A 20,820-nucleotide genomic window follows, 5' to 3' on the forward strand; every position below is an offset into this window, starting at 1 on the left:
TATGAAGGGAGACTAGTTATAAATTTGGACTGCATGCTATCATTTCCATCCTGAATGTAAAGAATTGAATATTAATGAGGCACAGAATGAAGGTTTTCACAGTGATAATGCCTCTGATTGTAGTTTGAAAAAAATGGGAGAAACGTGTTATTGCATTTTGATACTAGCACACTTTCTGGAAAGCAATTAGATTGCCTTGCCACCTCAGTTTTTAGAAAGCAAAAGGTTAGAAAACACAATAAAACTGAGCATTATTTCCAAAAAGAAATGAAAGTCATTGGACTGTGAGATATTTGAAATCATATCAAAAAGAAGAGTTTATGGCCCTATGAGTTATGGAAAAGGAAATTGAATTGTATGTTTTATTTTTAAAACACAACCACTACAAAGGTGTTTCCATAGTAACAAGGTCAATACCAGTCGCCATTGCAGACCTTCCTCTTTTCTGATACTGGGTTTAAAGATCTTTTTCAAATACCACTTTAAAAGTCCTATGAAAAAGTACAAGGTTTCTGATCATTCATCTGAACAAAAAAATGAGGAAAAACACACATGGAGTATTGAATTTCTCATGTTTTATGGATTATAAGCATTCGTGGCTGTCATATTTTCAGAGAAAGCCTGCCTGACTAGCTACTATGCCAGCCCCTAAACATGGAGTTTGATTAGCCTGATTGTAAATCTGGACAAACAGAAGTTGTTTGCAGTAGTATTCAAACAGAAATAAAAGGCAGCACAGTATTAAAAAACACACTTCCTAAATATTTAAATATTGAAAGAGTTAACTAAATAATCCCTGTTATTAGAAAAATTTCAAAGACTCAGATAAAATATGATCATCAGCACTAGAGGAAGGTTAAAAAGATACAGGTCACATTTTGTTTATAACAGAAATAAATAGCTCTTGGCCATAAAAATCAACTCATTTAGCACCACCAGGAAGTGGCTTCTCCTTCCTCTGTATCAAGATACACTGCCTATATGACAGTCATTTGTATCATCTTATCTTCCCCACTAAACTGTGCACCCCTCAGAGTAGAGATACTTTCTCTTTGTGTTCACAATAGTATCTCACACACATTTTGTATATAGAAGACACTGAAAAAAATAACTGAAGGATGAATCATGAGAAATAACGACACAACAGTAACTAAAATAACAAAATCTTTGGCCTATTTTTAGAAATGTGTCAGTTAAAATGTGTACTCATGATTTTAATCTCTTCAAACCAAGAGGCTCTAGATCCTTGTTCACAAACTCAAAACCATTAAGTAATAAATCCAGTTGCCTGACCCCTACATCAATTCCTTTAGAATCTCTGCAAGTAGGGCCCTGGCATCAGCATTTTTTTTTTTTTTTTGCAGTACGTGGGCCTCCACTGTTGTGGCCTCTCCCGTTGCGGAGCACAGGCTCCGGACGCGTAGGCTCAGCAGCCATGGCTCACGGGCCCAGCCACTCCGCGGCATGTGGGATCTTCCCGGACTGGGGCATGAACCTGTGTCCCCTGCCTCAGCAGGCAGACTCTCAACCACTGCGCCACCAGGGAAGCCCTGGCATCAGCATTTTTTAAAGCTACTCAGGTAATTCTAATGTGAAGCCAGAGTTGAAAATCATTGCTTTAAACTGTTCTGCTTGGGCTCAACTAATGGCTTATTTATTTACTTCCAACTTTTAGCTGCTTGCTTTTTTTTCCCTCAATATTCCCTCATAGTATTCTATTTACCAAATCTATAACACTTTTTATTATAACTTGATTTATTCTCTACGTGATAAAGGCTTCAATTGAAATAGTTCTGGCTTATAAAAGTAAAAATTTTAAGCAAAAATTATTATTGTATTTTGCTCGATACACTTATTAGCCTTTCGTTGCTGTGAATTCAGCTTTTGAAAACCAGAGCCGAATACAGTACCAATATTATAGATGTTAAATACATCTAGTAGAATTTAATATGTGCTTTTGTGCTTTTAAGCTTACCTTTCCCAGGCCTGTAATGCCTTTTACACCCTTATCTATCTGGAAAAATTCAGATTCCTCTTTCTAAACATCCAGATCATATTTCTCTTCCTCTAGGAAGCCTTCCTTAATTCAGACTATCAAGAACTCTCTTCTTCGGCGCTGACACTGCCCCTCATTTATGCTTCTATTTTGCACTCCTAATACTGTATTGTCATTTCTTTTTCTTTTTGTTTTTAAAATAAATCCCTCATCCATAGTTGATCGTGAACAATGTGCAGCAAGTGCTGCACAGCAAAATAGTTAGAAGCCATAGGTACTCAATAAGTGTTTACTAGATGAAGGAATAAATGGCCATATTGAAGTGAACCAGGTACATTTCAAAAACACTATCACTATGGACTGAATTGTGCTCCCCACAAAATTCATATGTTGAAGCCCTAACCCAAATTCGTGATGGTATGTGAGGATGAGGACTTTGGGAGATAATTAGGTTTAGAAAGGTCATGAGGGTAGGACACTCTTAATGGGATTAGTGTCTTTTTAAGAGGAGACACCAGAGAGCTTGCTCTCTCTCCCTCTGCCACATGAGGACACAGCAGGAAGGCAGGCATCCGCAAGTCAGGAAGAAATCCCTCACCAGAAACCAACCAAGCTGCCAGCCTCCAGAACTATGAGAAAATAAATATCTGTTGTTCATGTCACCCAGTCTGTAGTACTTTGTTCCAGCAGGCCAAACTGACTAATACAACTATGAACTGGGATTACGTTATTTGAAGAGAACATTAATATAAACATTACAGATATTTATGCTATCTCCTTTTATTGAAATCCTTAAAAAAAGTTTTTGTTTTAAAGAAAAGACCATATGAAATGTAGTTAGTCTAGATATTTCATACTTCCTTTCAAATAAGTTTAAGGCATAATTTTTGGTATTTTCCTGGTCAATTAAGAAGCCTGACATAAGTCATATATAGTGGAAGATGAAGTGATTTTGCAGAACAATGTTCAGTAGGAAAAAAATAAGTTACCTTGGGGCTGGCATTATCAATTATAGCTATTCACCAGGTTTCTTTTTTTCCTCACAGATAACAACTGAAGACCCAGCATGTTACTTGCACTATGTTAGAGATTGTCTTAAATTAATTTTATTTGTCTTATGTAGGATAAAGAAAATATTTGAGGTGTCATGGAAACTCCATAATGTATTATTTATTAATTTATTCAACAAATAGTTATTGTGCATTGTGGGAACCCAATTTTGTGTTTAAAGCTATTTTAAGCTAGTTTCATTAAGGCATTCTCTTGGGACTGTGGATACAAACTACCCAGTCCTTATCTGATAAATCTATTCTATAATCAAAGCATAAGAACTGTGTGGTTTAGATCAGTAGACTCTCTACTTTGAATTTCACGGATAAGTAACATTTTTAAAATTTGTGGAACCAATGCCAAGTTCCCAACATTTTATTTGGCCAAATAATAATCTAAAAAACAAATAAATATCATTACCAACTATCACTATTAGTTCACAAATGACAAAGCATTTTAACACAATTAAAGAATATAATCTTAGTAGAGAATAAAGGGTGGTTTTCAAGGTGACCACATTCATTAAATAGAGAAAAACATCCACTATATTCTTTATTCTTGTCATTTCAACCTAGACTGGTGAAAACTTTGTTAAGAACAAATCCATCTGTGAGATAGATACAGAAATTTCTACCATGTACCATTTCTCCCCCTTCTGCCATCTACCACTTCTCTACTTTGTTCCTATTTCTCACTATTCAAAATCCCTTCCTTATTTTAATTCTTTAGGCAGGCCATTAAAATAATAAGCAAACTCAGTTTAATCTCATCAGCTACTACTTAAATGTAATCATTTTCTCTCATTTTGTCAAATACTGAAGATAAATGATGCTTCTGGTACCATATAACTTTATGTTTCTGCATTTATATCATATGAACATCTGAATGATGGGTATAAATCAAATATCAACCAATGAAGCAACAAAACTTACATGTGTGGACCCAATGAAACTACCCTTGCCATTACAATTCCAAGAATCAGAGTTGTTAAAACTGTAGAAATAAGAGAGATCTGAAAAAGAAAATGTAAACATATATGGTCAGTTTAGAATAGAGACAATTTTATTGAAAATATTAGGTGATTCGCTTTTTACTTGAGTAAACTTATGTACAATTTTAAAAGTACAATTCTTTAGTAGTTTATTCTTACAGATTGGTATTGATAATCTAAGGCAGGTAAATTTTTTATCAGATCATAGTCTTAGTTCTTTTCCCCCCAAATAGAACAAGTACCAAATATGACTATTTCATAAAGGGAAATTATGTTTTCATTTTTCTTCAGGTTTTATTTTAGTGTTGACTTGTGCTTTTTTCTATCTATAATTGCTTCTTGCTTCTGTCGTTATCCTACCCTGCCCCTTCCTACACAACGTCCCCCCACCCACTCACACGCATTTTCGGATGCCTCTGCTTTTTCCTTGCTGCTTTCTAGCTCTATTAAGTCTAGTTTTCCTCTGTGGTTTTGTCCTTTGGTCTGTGTTTCTAGAGTCTTCTCTGCTACTTCCTCTCTCTTCTGTCACTATTTTAACTGGTTACAATATAAACTGGTCTGTGTGTATATGTGTCCGTTGCACTCTTAACATTAAATCTGTGTTCTACTCTTAATTTTTTAAATGGATAAGCACAATTTAGAAATTTTTGTCTGATAATATAAAATTGCTTTTATTTCATTTGATTGTCATTAATCTTGTTTCCTGGATTGTTAGTTTTTAACTAGAGAGAAGGTTCTATTATAAGTCCTCTGATCCACTCAGATATTGGAAAAGAATCCGGTCACATAGCTAGAAAGTGGCCAACGGGGAACTCAGATGCTTAGCCTGACTCCAGATCAGTGTTTCTAACTACTCTGCTTTGCTCATGGGAGATTTATTTAAATACATCAATATGACATTTTTAAGGGACACTTAGGGTCAAAATGTTCAAGTATTAGTAATATGATAGAATATTAGTTTTCTTTTCATAAATGCCTTGCCTTTTGCTCTCAGAAGAAAGCATTTATGCCTACATTGAGCATGTGGAATGGAAAACAGTTCAGACATTTCAGAAAATTCACCAAAAAAGTCCCTTTTAATACACTTTAGTTTATTTCTGGATGCCTGCTATGGAAGGAAGGAGCATGGTCAGAAAACTCTGGAATATCATCCCCATTCTCAGCTCTACCTGGAAGAAGGGGCTTCATCACTGTGGATACACACGAAACATCACAGTGAAAAGTAAAATTAATTAACTGTTGGATTTTTCAAAATAGAATGTAAAAACAGATGAATAACTTAAAAAAAATTTTTTTTTCATCAGAATGCTTGGCATAATGAGGATGCAACACCAATAATATTCTGGGTAAAATACAAACACTTCATGAGAGTAAGGAAATAAAATGCAGCCAGATAAAGGCTAATGCATGCAGATAAGCATATGTGGTGAGTTGAATACATACTTGGTTGGTTTCATTAGAAATAAATCACCATTTCTCTTTAGCAATAAGAATCATAAATATTGGCCAAATTCTCAACAATTAATCAAATATTGACATTTAAATTCACTGGATAAAAAATGGGCACAATAGATGTTGTAACTTACAAAAACATTTTAAGCCAATGAAGTGATTCATTCTTACTTCATTAAAGTTAATATAATTTTAAATTGTTTAAATGACTATCTACAAAGAATGATAGAAAATAGACTAGATTTTTCAGTAAATAGACTTGGTTTAAATAGAGTTCTTTATATTTTCTAAAATTAAAGTGTGCTGTCCGTGTCAGAGTATCTACCTTAAAAAAAGAAAAGGAAGGACCTATTTATGTCATAGTCATCAAGTATTTAACCATCAGTTCCCCCAAATAAGATAAAATATCAAACATAGTTTACTCCAATACAATTATAAGTAAACTAAAAGAAACTAAAGATGAATACTGTAATCAAGAACTTGGCCATAGAGATAGTAGTTTGACAAAATTAATTCAGGTAACAAAGTACATTTCTTTGCCTATTTAAAATGTAAAAATTACCTTTCCAAGTTTCGCTATATCTCGATACAAGGACAAAGGCAGAGTAAAGGCAACAGTGGAAAGCACAATAATGAAATGGTGACCAATAAGCAAGTTTTCAGGATCAACTAAAACACAATAAATATTATAAAGTGTTTATGAGTAACACCAGTGACACAAGTAGTCAAATATTTAATTTAAAAAATGACTTAATTAATACAAAGCGCTACATAAATGACAATTTTGAATAAATAAATTCCATAGAAACGTAAAAACAGAAATAATCCACAAAAAATGTAAATACAAAATAACTTGAGGATGAACCTATAATTCAAATTATAATATTTTGCATTCATATTATTTTAGTAGCCTCTGCATCAGTTTTCCTGCTTCTTCTTCCTTCCTTTGTCCCCTTAGTGTGTATATATATATATATATATATATATATAGATAGATAGATAGATAGATATATATATATATATATATTTTTTTTGCCATACGTGGGCCTCTCTCTGTTGTGGCCTCTCCTGTTGTGGAGCACAGGCTCTGGACGCACATGCTTAGCAGCCATGGCTCACGGGCCCAGCCGCCTCCGCGGCATGTGGGATCTTCCCGGACCGGGGCACGAACCCGTGTCCCCTGCATCGGCAGGCAGACTCTCAACAACTGCCCCACCAGGGAAGCCCCCTTGGTGTATATTTTTAACCTAGAAACTACAGAGATCCTTTCCAAAAGCTAAAGACATTATGTCACTCCTTGTCCCAAACCCTCTAATGGCAAAACCCTTCATTCATAAAGTAAGCAACATGGGGACATGGTATGTTCTGTGGCTTTTTTCCCCTAACTTCTGTATTCCAGAGAGACTTGATCAGTACAACTTAAAATTTCAAACCTCAAGGTTTTGATAAAAATATTCACTATATTTTTACCCTTCTATTGAGAAAGAAGTGATTTCCCTGAAGGAAAACAGACAAAGCAACTTTTTGGATAGGGAAGATGTCATAGGGAAGCTGCTGAAACCTGGTATTCACTGCAGACTCTTGGCTATCAAAACAAGGAAATAATAGAATGTGTGTGTGTGTGTGTGTGTGTGTTTGTGTGTGTGTGATCAAATACAAACCAAATTTGTAAACATAAAATAAAACATACTTACAAGGATTTATATATATATATATATATATATATATATATATATTTAAAGCTGTGCTAATCACAGTATTCACTTTAGGAGCTATGTATCTATTCCAATGAAGACACTATTGTTTAAATTTTTAGCTCATATTGAATTCCTTCAGAGATCATATGATTATACTTTTGAAATGTCCTCAGTGGTACCAAGTCTTTGTGCATTAATTTCTGCAAAATCTAAAATCTGTAGAAGCCAAGTCTGTCAAATAAGTAAGTGAATGAGGTAAAAAAAAACAAAAAAACAAAAACAAAAAAGAGAGCTATTACTCTGAAAAGTAAGACTAGTTTTCTTATATGGCTAATAAACTAACGTACAAGGAAGTTCCAAGGTGGGAATTTCAAAATGGCATAAGTTATACACACACACACAAACACACACACGTATATACCAGAATGGAAATATTAATCGTGGGTTTTTGTTTAACTCAGTCATAACTAAACAATCATCATAACGTTGTGAGTCAAAACAATAAAACAGGAAAGTCAAGTTCCAAAACCCTTGAACTCAACTATTTACATATTTTTGGTGAACATAATATGAATTAAATTATTTGTATATCTGGTCTATTTACCCTTTCAAACTGTTTGCTCTACTAATATAGTGTTATCTTATTTATACGGATGTCTGAAGTTACATGTATCCTTAAAATTCTGGAAGTATAGATTGAAAAGGAAGGAGAAAAGGAAAGAAGGAAGCAAGTGTTGGTAGGATTATGCCTACTTGGTTGTCCCAAGAGAAAGAGACTATGCTATGTTTTCTAACATTTTCCTCATACATATGTATTACTTCTTAAATAAGAAAAAAGAAAGATTTTTTTCTAAATTAATAATGCTCCTTTGAAAAACTGAAAAAATAGCAAAGGAAACAAAAAATTCCCATGAATCTCACAATTAAAAGATAACCACAGTTTATATGTGAATATATGTTTTTTTTTCCTTATTTATGGAAATAGAAAATTTACATAATTTAGATCATATTGTATATATGGTATTATATTCTTCTCATTTTCCTTAACATTCTATCCACTCACCTAATCTCAGTTTATGAAAACAGGATTTGGAGGTTGGGGGCTACGACAGCACCTACAGATAAGAGCTAACAGTGCTGGGTACACCTCCTATATGCTAGGCACTGTCTGCGTTGTCTCTCGTTTCACACCATAATTCTATGAAGCAGGTGATACTCTAGTTCATAATTTAGAGATGAGGGGCTAGAACTCAGCTAGGGCATTAACCTTCTCAAGGTCACACAGCTAGCAAGTAGTGGGCCAGTGATTTGATGCTCAAATCTCCCTGGTTTCAGTTTCCACTAAACCCTGTGAGAGGAATAGGCACAATTTCCAGTTTTACATTTTGTTTTATTTTGTTGGCATGTTTCTAGGATGGGCGATCCACACACTAAGAGAAAAGGGGTTTTTGTATCAATTTGAAGGATAATAACAACTATAAAGTTAGGTGACTATGAAATGGGGATTATGTGGCTTGGACGAGGAACTCTTCAAAGCAAAAAGACTCAAGATCTCTGAATTATTCAAATAGCCATGATATGGTGAAAGGATGAACAGGGAGTGGCGTTGTGGCACATGCTGAAAAGGTCTGCTTAAAATGTTCACAGCAGCTTTTTCAGAATCAAGCCAAACAGGCAACAACCCGAATGTCCCTCAACTGGATGATAGATAAAATGTTTATATCCATATAATGAAATAATCCTCAGCAATTAAAAAAAAGAACACGTTACTAATAAACCCCAAAACATGGAGAATCTCAAATGTACTATACTAAGTGAAAGAGGCCAGACCCAAAAGGCTAGCTCCTATAAGATGCCATTTATTTAACATTCTGGGAAAAGCAAAAGTAGGAAGAGAAATCAGATCAGTGGTTCTCTAAGGCTGGAGATGAGAGAAAGTTTGACTACAAAGGGGAATGAGGAAAATCTGGGGGGATAATGGAATGGTTCTGTATTTTGACTGTGGCTGTGGTTATATGACTATATGCATGTGTCAAAACTCATAGGACTATACATTTAAAAGGGTTAATTTTACTATATTAAATTATACCTTAATACAAATAATGGGGACAAAGATTAGCTTGCTTATTTAAGAAATGATGTAGCATAAACACTACATGAAAAATGATACTACAGAGAGTTAGTGATACATAAGATATTTAAAATATAAAGTATTTTAATTATATAAATAATAATTTTTAAACAGCTAAATTAGAACTAAACTATATATAAAAGGAGATTAATACTTTAGGATCAGATTGGATCATGAATATTACTGGATATTTGAAGTCATCCAATTCCTCCACTTGCAAATATTTTATTTTTAAATTATTATGAATCACATTAACTATGAAAAACTATATAAAATAAATAGACTGACTTACCTCCAGGGATTCTTTGGAAAACTTTGCTCAAAGTATCTCCAGTTATTATGTTGTAACTTATCATAGCTAAACACATAATTAAAACAATACAGTCACCAACAAGACATCACATATTTCATCTTGAATATTTTGAAAGTAATCAGTTATCACTTCCCAAATACTGGCATAGTCTACTTTCAAATATATATTGTGATTACAAATATGTACAACTTTAAAAATAACTAGACAGCAGATTTGTGGGAGAATATCAGTTTGTATTACAAAAAGATTTTCACTTCACAAATTGATTCTTTCCAGAACATCTTTAAATAATAGTGAGTTTTGGTAGTCATTTAAAATGCAATTTGTTTTGTTATTAAAGTTCAGTTTCCAAATACTCTTTAGGAACACATATTTTGCTCAAAGTGAGGAACAATAATAGAAAACTGTCAAGGCTCCAAAATATCACCTTATTTGAAAAAGTAAGATTTTGGAGAAATATATTCTTAGCTTTCTGTAGAGACATAAGAAACTAGTTTGAACAATAGCTTCTGTATTACTTATTTTGAAAATGAAGTCAATTTGGCCACTGATGAACGTTAACATTTTGCTTATTTAAGAAGTGCTGGGTGCAAACGTTAAATAGCATGTTGGCCTTGGATATGACTTCCACAAATCCTTAGGTTTTCAAAAAAATTTTAGCCTTAGAAGAAATCTATCATTCTATTTTTCATCAAACTAGGGAATCACAAGCATTAACTCAGAATCACGCTCACTTTATTTCAATGAAATACTCAGAAAACTGACCAAAAGGAACAGAAAACAAGGGAAAAATGGCTAAAGATAAACACTTAATGTGGAAAATATTTCAATTACTAGTATTCTTTAATGACTTTAAAACTATTTTATTCAGAAATGGCCATTTATGAAAATATTTACAATATTCAATTTCACATTCATCCTTACCTATGAAAGGATACAAAAACTGTAGAACAGAGAGTAGGAGATATCCTGGAAAGCCAAAAGTTTTATTGACCAAAGACTGGTAAGTGTCTGTCCCAGAGAGGGCCCCTCCTTTTATCAATAAAACAAGGGAAAAGTCTGTGGTAAAAATAACCATTAAACAAATGTCAGATTACATTTAATACAATTTTTTTTTTTTAGTGTTTTGACTTAAAGAAAAAAAGAACTTTAAAGAAGAGTTTAATGCTACAGTAAATTAGCATGGCAAGTCTTACTTTCTTTTCATAAAACTGTACTGTTTCCAGTTATATATTTTTCAATCGAGATGCAAATAGACTTCATATATCCATGCAATGAACTGGACAAATGAGGGTATGCAGACTAGAGTTAAAGCTTCAGTTTTCCATTTTACTTTCTTAACCTAACCAGTGTGATGACTATTAACAGGATGTGGCTCAATTGTCCAAGCAACAGAATGTAGGTAATCCAATATCTCATAGGCATTCAATGTGTGAAGACTGAGAATAAAACGTGCTGGAAACATTCAGAACAAAAAATAGATTTAGGAGAATCAGATCATTTGTTTTATAACAAAGTACAACTAGTAACTTTGTAGTTATTATGGTTTACTTTACTATATTATTATTATAGTTAAGAGAGCACTCTAAGAATTTTTTTGTGAAATTTACATTTTAGAGATTTAAGTTCCACTTTTTTTGAAAAAAAACAGAGATGGCCAATTTTCTTTTTGTTTACTTATTTATTTATTTGGCCACATCGTGTGGCTTGTGGGATCTTAGTACCCTGACCAGGGATTGAACCGTGCCCTTGGCAGTAAGAGCTCGGAGTCCTAACCACTGGAATGCCAGAGAATTCCCAAGTTCTACTTTTAGTGTTGAAATTGAAGACAAAAATATACAGAAAATATATAATTAAAAGTCTCTTTCATTTAACCCAATGTTTTTTGAACACCTAGTGAATGACACTGCAGTTGTATTGGGTACACAGCTACACAGAGGGTGTGATTTTTGCTTTTTCTTTTTTCTTGCTCATGCTTCCATCACAGGTGAACTTTTTATCTAGTTATTTGGAAATGTACTAGAATACAAAGAAGAAAATACAAATCATTGCAATGTTGTTTCCACCTTGATTCCCCACCCCCAGTTCATTGAAACTTCTTTTAACAAGTTCATCAATGAGCTCCAAGTTGATAAATCCAATTGATCTCCTAAATATTAATCATATTTGCTTTTTCAGTAGCATTTTATCCCTGTTTACCATTCCCTTGTTTCTCAACCATCCTCCCTTGGCCTTTCTGACATCACTTTCTCTTGGATTTCCTCTTATCTTTTGGGCCATTTAGTTTTTCACGTTTCTTTAACTCTCTTCAAACCTTGGATTCTTGGGCTTTTTCCTTACTCTTCAAGATGTCCTAATGTGATCCTATTCATGGTCATGCTTTCAATTTTCATAAAGATGTTAGTAACTCCCAAATTTGTACCTCCAGCCCAGATTCTTCCAAAACTCCAGATTTCTATATCTAGCTGCCTAATAAACATTTTACCTTGAAGACCTCATAGGCATCTTGATTTTAGATGTCCAAATTATAATTTATATATTTGTTCTGGAACCTGCTTCTGCATTCATATTTCTCCAAACTGTGAATAATATCAAGAGAAACTTGAGAATCACACTAGACGTCTCATTATCCATCACCTTCTATTTTCCTTTGGTCACTAAGTCCATTAACTACTGCATCATATATTATTCAACTATATCTCCTCACTTCTAGTCTCTAACCTGTTTTATTCTAGGGCTTGGGACTTTATCATTTCTTGCTCGGATTACTGCAAAAACTCCTATTAGTTCTCTCATCCACCATCCCCTCCCAACTAAGACTTTCTTGACCTCCCCCCTCTACCAGATGAATCTGACCACAGCATAAATCTGACCGTGTTTTCTGCTTAATATCCTCCAGGGGAATCCTTTGATGCCTTTGGATAAAAAAACAACACTTTTTCATATTTTTTTTCAGAAAAAAACTGTTTATTAGCTGTGGGATCTGGGATGAAGGACTCTGAGTTTCATCTGTAAAGTAAGGCAATACCCCAACCTTGAAAAGTCTATGAGGATGATGATGTTTAAATGCCTACCACAATGCCTGGCATGCTATGGAGGCTAAATAAATGAGAATTCGTGCTATTTTTAGTTATCTTCTATAGGCTGCGTGTTGTGGTGGAAAAACATTGTATTTGGAGTCTGATGATAATGATGGTAACGATGATAACAACCACAAAAACACTAGCAAATACTTCACACCACTTTGTCTGCCAGACCTTTTTCTAAATGCTTTATATATATTAACATGTTTAATCATCACAACAGCCCTAAGTAGGTGCCATTATGATCCTCCATTTGATGGATGAGAAAAGTGAGGCACAGAAGCTTAAGTAAATGGCTAAATTTCACAGAGTAAAGGAGAGACAGGACTCAGACCCTGGTAGTCTAGCCCCAGAATCCATGCATTTAACCAAAATCTCAACTCTGTTGCCAGTAACTGCAGACCTTGGGCAAATCATGTTAACCTACTGGTCTCAATTTCCTCCTCCATAAAAAGTAGAACATGACTACCTACTTTATGGAGTCAGAAGGATTAAGTATAGTGGCTGCATTATGCTTAGCATCTACCCAGTCTTCAGGAAATGGTAATGATTATCATTACATGGGAGCCTTCATAAAGGTCTCTGCAAACCTCTCTAACTTCACCTCTTTCCACTTACCAACATCAACCCTATACTTTAGCCAGGCTGAATCACTTACATAGTTCTCTTTTGCACTTCCACATTACCATCTGCTTAGAGTACCCTTCCATTTTCTTTGCTCACTCACATTTTTTCATAAACAGTCAGTGAAGCTGTCTTTTCCTCCCCAAAACATGTCTGCTCCTTTAAGGCTGGGTTAAATGCCAGTATCCCTATTGTCATGCACATATTTGTATTATGGTATTTTTCATGAAGTATTATAATTATGTGTGTTTTTTTTCTGCCTAACATACTACATTGTGAGCTTCATGTGGGCAGGAATAATGCTATAATTGCTATAGCTATCACTGTTATAATGGCAGCAGTGTCAGTAAATATCTGTTGAATGAATCAGTGATCAATAAAGCAGGATTGCTAGGTGTCTATATATCTGATTCAAATGTAATGCGATAAATGACTTAATAAATATATTTTAAAATATTCTGCAAGCACAAATGACATAGTAATTCATCCTACATCCTTTGTTTAAAACTAGGAAAAGCTTCACAAAAGAGTTGAGTAGTGCCTTGAAGGATAAACAGGATTTCACCAGGTAGAGAAGAAAAAAAAAATGTCAAGCAGGGGGACTATCCATGGGAAGTCAGTGTGAAGGTATATTCTATATGTGGGTAATGGAATAGTCCAGAATGGCTAAAACATAAGTCCCAAGCAGGGCAGTGTCAGTGACAGGGTGAAAGAGAGGTCATATTAGTGGGAGATAAGACCAGAAATGCAGACTGTGGCCGAACCATGAAAGAATTTAAATGCAATAATTTTTTTTCTGTTGTCATTATAGAGTCTTGGAACGTTTTGACTGGGGGAATATCAGATCAGGCTGAGGTTTCATGAAGATAACTTTTGCAGTAATATGGAGGACGGATCAGAAAGCAAGAGACAGATGCTAAAGGCAGGAAAACTAAATAGCAACTTATTGGCCAAGGAAGAGAATCAGTGAGGACTGGAGTAACAGGGGGTAACCAATTTCACAGATGTTGTAAAGTTTTGGTGAAGAACTGTATGCTTGGGATGAGACTGCTGAATTGTACAACAGTTAAAAATGTACTACTTAAAAGTAACAATTTGCTAAGAATTTAGTCAATAACAAATGCTATACGGGCTATAGATAAAGCTCTCAAAAATTTTAGGAATCTCAAATATCACTATAACATTTTGATCTCCTTTTAAATGTACTGTATGAAAATTTTAGATAATCCATGAATGAGTGTACGTTATTTAACAGGAAAATTTTCTTTTACATCATTATGTATACTTGGACAATAAAAATTATTTTACTCTAATCAACAAATATGAGAACCTTAAAGTAAATTAAAATAAAATCATTTGTTGTAAATATTTACAATTCTTTCTTGTTCTCCAACATTTCACAAACATGAAAACAGAACTTAGAAACACTACTTGTTGAACTGGACATAACTCATTAAAAAGACAAAGGCCTTAAAAAGACAAAAGAATAATTGTAGAGACAAACAACTGTATAATTACAGTGTCAATTTAAAGAACAATTCAATATTATAACCCTACTTGTAGATTTTGCTCTTAAAATCCTAATTAAGGAACAAAATGAATCACAGTCTATAATTATTTTTTGTGTCTGTGTGGTCATCCTTAATTTATCAAAATTATTTAAGGATTTTCATCATGCAGCCAAATTACTGAGTAACTAATTTCTGCTGATTAGTTGCAACATATGACTTTGCAAAGGACTGCTCACAGACATTGCTGTAGGTTTACGTATAGCAAGAGAGAGTTATTCACATTATGATCTATGTATGTATAACGTGACTTGGCTTTAAGAAACTATTCATTCTCCTCAATTATTGATTGAATCCTTAGGTGATATATATTTTTAAATGCTTTCTGTCTACTGGTTTACAATGTGTGTACATGTTCATAACGCACTTAAACAAGCCATGGTTATTATGCCTGGGAGGAAATTAATTATTTGTCAGTACTGATTGACTGGAAGACAGGAAATTAAAAACGACAAGGGTAAATCCTTGAATAGGGTTTTTGAGTGTGATAAATGTGCTCATAAATAAAATACACTTTTTAAACACCAACAACTCTGAATAAGCACAAAGTCACAGATTCCACATTACTAAATTATGGGTCTTAAGCTACAAATTAAGAGCTGTAGAAGCTAAAAGCATCTTAGGTTTAGGGAGTGGTGGGTGTTGAGAAGAAAGCAGGGAGGAAGGGAGTTGAGGGCCTCTGCAGCTCTGACTCTGATATCTGCTGCATGCTTTACTTTCTTCCTCAGCCTGAGGAAAAACAGCTGAGTTACAGGCTGGTTTTGGAAGCCTGAGATTTTATGAGGGATGGCATCTTAGTCAGAGTCTCTAGAAGTAGAGCTGAGACAGAGATTCTTGGGCAAGAGATTTGAGGGAGTGCTCTTAGGAGACAGGGAGTGAAAAGATAGGGCAGGGGAACAGCTCACGAGGACTCTATCTGGGGGAGAGCAGCTGCAACCCAAGCCCTGCAGTGGTGGCGCTCTGGAGCTCCAACTGCCCTGCACATTGGTCCCTCCCAGAGGCAAGGAGGACAGCTCTGGGTTTCCCGTTAGTCAGTCTTTGGGGAAATGGTGGCTGGGGTTCATAACCTTACAGGAAGGTGATACTGTTAAGGCCCAGGTCGCCACTCTGGAGCAGGGGACAGCTGAGGTGTTTTGTACTACTTGGTAAAGGGCATCTGGGTGATCACACATAGCAGCCCCCTAGCAGCAACCACTGCAGTGGGTGTCTGTGATTGCTGCCTCTTCCACAGTGATACTAAGGTAGAGGAAAGACCTTGTGTTTGCCTTGAGGTGAACTGGGGGGGGGGGCGACGGGGCAGGGGTGAGAACAACAGGAAGAGAAGATGATTAGGAGTTGTAAAGCCTGCACTTAGACGGGGGAATGGGTGTGAATGAACATGTTACACGGAAAGCAGGAAGCAGAACAGAAGAAGCGATACAGAAGCACCTTATTGCTGCCCTTGAAGACAGTGGCAGGCAGGAGGCTGGGCAGGCAGGGTGAGGTGGGGAGGGTGTGGGGACCCCTGCTGGTTGAGCACCGGGGCTCTTGGTGCCACCTGCACAAACAGAGCTCAAAAAGGTTGTTCATCTGTGTGCACCTGCCCGAGGTTTTTGTGGGAAAGGAATCCCTGATGTCTGCATTTTCAGAGTACGGTCTTGGCCTTAATCAGTCTTTAAAGTGACTCCTCTATCTACCACGTTTGGCATAAAGTGAAAAGGCACATGAAAAGGATTTAGGCTTGGTAATATATAATGCTTTTCTAATCTGTTCAGAGGATTAGCAAGGAAAGTAAATCTCCTCAGACACAAATGTTTAAATTCTTTAGGATTATTTGATGCACTTTTTAATTAGGAAATTCAATTACAGGGCGTGTGTGTGTGTTTGTGTAAAACAGTCATTGCACAATTTAAGTTGCAGGAATAAGCAATTACATAGCAGTTTACCTGTAACATATGAAACCCAGAATAAAAGCAATATTCCGAGAGGAAAGCCAGCTTGCTTCATTGAATAAGGCAATCCTGGAAAAAACATAAAATGTCCACCCATCACAGTAATAAAACATATGGAAACAGAAGTTTTCCCCCAATTTCTGTATATAATAGGCTAAGTAAATTGACATATTTATATGACATAGTTGTAAACAGTGTATATGAATACTAAAATTAAATGTTAGCATATTAACACCTATTTCAGAATAAAATGTTGTAAGTTAAGGGCATGTCAAGTGAGCAAGTTTATGAGGTGGAAAAATAAGAATAAGAAAGCATCAAATGAAAAACAGATGACAGTTCACACAAATAATGTTCCCTTCAGGGTGAGGGGGACATATGACCCAGAATATGTGGAGAGTAATGACCCAGAGCTCTCCTTATGTGCTGGCCAGGAAAGCAGAGATGATAACAAGAGGATAGAAGGGCTATGAGATATGAGGAAAGACCAACCCTGGGGTCAAGATGGGCAACTCTGTAGGAAAATGAGAAGGCAAAAATATTTTTTATAAAGCTGAAAGGAGTATGTAATGTTATTTCTTATGAATCTTTTCTGGAAATGGGCAATTTTAGATTATGGACAATGAAACATTTAAAATAAAATGTACTTAAAATAATTCCACCCAGAATATTTATTCTCTGAAAACTCTCCCCTTTCAAAAATCTGCTGAGCCTAATTAAGAAGTACTTTTTAAGTTGACATGAATCAGCTTAAAGTGTTCATATCAGGAATTAACTCTGGAATTCGGCCTACACCTCTATGGTACATGGAGGCTGAATTTCAAAAAAGTCTTTACGCCTACTTGTTACTACTTTGCCTCAGGTTCCTACAGTTTATTTACCATTTGAAAAAAAAATTGTCTGTATATGGAAAGTAAAATCAAGAAATACATCAACTTGTGAAAGTTAAGAAAAGTAACTCAATCCAGATGACTGAGACTAAAATGTCATAACTTTACAGGAAAAAGTAATATTCTCAATGAGAATATTTCTCAATGAGAAATCCTCTCAATGAGGATTTTGTTTTGTCCTTGCTTTTTCTTAAATTGGATGTTTCAAATAACAAAAGCGCTGAAAAAATAACTGCCTTTATTATTATAATGCAACACACTTAATTTTTTCAGAACTTCTCCTTTGCTTCAAATTGGGAAAATACGAGAGGCTCATTTCTTTCACTTCTGATTATTTGGCTCCTTTGTTTTAAAAAATCATTTAAAAAACCATTTCTATTTATTGATTAAATTATATTTACAATTGATATATCATAATAAGTTTGTACTTTAAAATTTAACACTCTATAAATGGGTAAGGAAATATTACGTGGATTTGATTCTTCACGATTGTTATGTTTTCACATTAAACTTTTGTATCTCCAATACTTGCAAGTATCTGGAAGTTCTACACCTATAGAAGGTTATAGAAAGGTGATTCAAGTAACGGTTGGCCACTCCAGGAACAGGGAAAAAAGTAAATTAGGTAACATTATCACTTGACCATGCAGCCTATGAAAAAAAAATTCAGCAATCTCCCATCTGCAGCTCCACCTTAATCTATCACACATGGAGGATGCTCTCAAATGTGGAAAGAGTGTGAATCACCACCCCATTTTTAGTATAAGAGAGACCGATGTGTGCACATTGTTACATTGGAAAAAAAGGAAGACTTTTATGAAAATACAATTACCAATTTTATCATTTAAGATTTTTTCCTTTAAAATTAACCTATTAATACTAGCAACATAATAAGTGTCTTAAATTTGGCCTTTTCACTGAAAATTAAAAAAAAAAAAACTTACCTATTATACCAGATCCTATAATCGAGTTGACAACATTAAAAACAGCAGCAGACTGACGACAAGTTTTCCCTTTGTGCTTATGTTCAGAAACGAGGGTTTCTCTGTCATCTAGATGGCTCTATTTTAGTATATAAAAGTGCAATTAAAAAAATATTTAACTAGCTCAAAAATTCAGAAAATTGTAAGACAAATATGCAATTTAGGAGACTAACATGATATTAGTAATAATAATAAGTAATGCCAATAACGATAAGAAAATTAGGATAATAGAGTAACAACAATATCTAGTAATTCAAACAGAGCTTGTGAACAAACTCCATCCTAAAATGTCCTGATTACAGCTGCACCAAGTTCGTGGACTACTGCGTGAAATCCTAGTACTTTAGGATCTCTTAGGGAGCAAAGGATGTGATTTTTGTGAAATTAAAGGGGTTACATTGAAAAGTGCCCGCTATGAAAAAAAAAAAAGATCAAGGCAAAATTTCTTTTTTCTCCTGGAGAACTTTCTGTGGTGCTACATCAAGACGCCGGGTGAAGGTAGCTAAACGCTGTTGCAGGGTGAACGAACGAATGACCTGCCTTCAGAACCAGCCCCAGTCTCGTTACCTGTGGTGGGATGACGGGCCGCTGCCCCTGGTAGCCCATGGCTGCACCCGGGTCCTGGGCAGGTGGAATGTTCGCGGGCGCGGGTACTCGACTCGCCGGAACAGCCTCCTCCGCGACCTCCAAGCCCGGGGTCAGCGCGCGGCGGGCGAGTTGGGTTGAAAGGCTTCCCGGGCGCCCTCGGGCCCACCTCCTGCGCGGGCTGCGCGGGCTGCGCGGGCTGCGCGGGCTGCCGCCTCAGCTCACTTGGACGCCGCGGCCGAGGAGATTTCCCTCGGAGGTTGCGAAATACGCCTTCCTCCTGAGGCGGAGACGCTACAGGGTGTTTCTGATTCGGGCAGCCCTCTTTCCCCGCACCTCGCCTTTTTTTTTTTTTTTTTTAAACCTTCAGCTGCGGCCTCTCTCCCCTCGCCTCCCACCCAACCAACAGCTGCAAAGTACAATATGCTGCGTCCACGCTGACTTGCTCAGATTGTACAGAGTTAAGCTGGCCTTATAGTCCATTCCCAAATTAGCTGCTCCTTGGCCGGAGTCTGACGTCCAGGTAAGAACGCACTAGCACACCTGTTCCCATGGAGCGTCTTTTCTATTGCTTCCTCCTGCTGCTCCCTACACGGATTTCCGTCAGAGCTGACAGATGAAAATGTAGGACTGTTAAATGAAAATGTGGAACTGTTAAAAAGCTTTTCTCGAGTTTTAGCAAATTTGATTACTGAGCATGCTTTGGTCAAATGTTTCCGGGTGACTTTTCAGAAAAGGAGACTTGGAGAAAGGAAAGGAAGATGGGGTCAGGTAACGAACCTTAAAAAGGTGGCGGGATGGGGTGTCAGCGGATGGGGAAGGAAAGGCACTTAGAGTATCTGAGCTACAAAGAATCTGAAATGACCATCTGTTCACCCCTCTTACATTACAGGTGAGGAAGCAGGCCCAGAGAATATTCAATCACAAAGAGACAGAATACGTAGAGAAGAGTTTCAAGGATAGTTGGAGCGGTAATATAGCACAACATCTGCTTCTCAAATAATTCAAGTGGTTCTTTTTTCATAAAGATTTATTTAAAATTATGAAGCATTTAAAAAACATAGAAAAACCTAAAGAGAACTATAAACTTCATATACTCTCAACTATCAAACTAACAAATACTAATATTTTGTCATATTTTCTTCAAATGGCGAAAATAAACAGTTAATGTCACAACAGAAACCCCTTTGCCCTTCCGAATTCCTTTCCCTACATTGCTAGACTCATCCAATTCATGAAGTTTGTGTATATCTTTTGTATTCATGCTTTATATTTTAATTCATTCATTTGTAACCATAAATGGTATATAACAATGATTTGAGTATTTTCAAGATTTACAAAGATGGTCCCATACTGCACTATTTTCCTCCTAGCATTATTGTTGTTTACCCAGTGTACTGTTTTCAAGATGTATTATATAGATTCATGCAGATACACAGTATATTCATTTTATGTGTCACTGTTCAGTTAACCATCCTCCTACAGAAAGACATTAAGATTGTTTCTAATTTTGTACTCTTCTGGAG

The 20,820-nt window shown here is 35.7% G+C and overlaps 1 protein-coding gene across 1 annotated transcript in view; it reads right to left on the minus strand.

The window, feature by feature from the left end:
• Positions 1–19,471, minus strand: part of SLC38A11 (solute carrier family 38 member 11) — a 51,127-nt gene extending 31,656 nt beyond the window's left edge. Inside the window, exons 1-7 of the mRNA XM_082630983.1 lie at positions 19,277–19,471; positions 18,671–18,788; positions 16,831–16,905; positions 10,555–10,689; positions 9,610–9,675; positions 6,052–6,158; positions 3,979–4,058 (exon numbers count right to left, since the gene is read on the minus strand). Coding sequence (XP_082487109.1) covers positions 3,979–4,058; positions 6,052–6,158; positions 9,610–9,675; positions 10,555–10,689; positions 16,831–16,905; positions 18,671–18,788; positions 19,277–19,315 — 620 coding nt within the window. The 5' untranslated portion in view covers positions 19,316–19,471. The remainder of the gene's footprint in view (positions 1–3,978; positions 4,059–6,051; positions 6,159–9,609; positions 9,676–10,554; positions 10,690–16,830; positions 16,906–18,670; positions 18,789–19,276) is intronic.
• Positions 19,472–20,820: the final 1,349 nt, after the last annotated feature.

This window comes from Mesoplodon mirus (assembly GCF_964341445.2).
Source record: "Mesoplodon mirus genome assembly, chromosome: 8".
NCBI classification, from domain to species: domain Eukaryota; kingdom Metazoa; phylum Chordata; class Mammalia; order Artiodactyla; family Ziphiidae; genus Mesoplodon; species Mesoplodon mirus.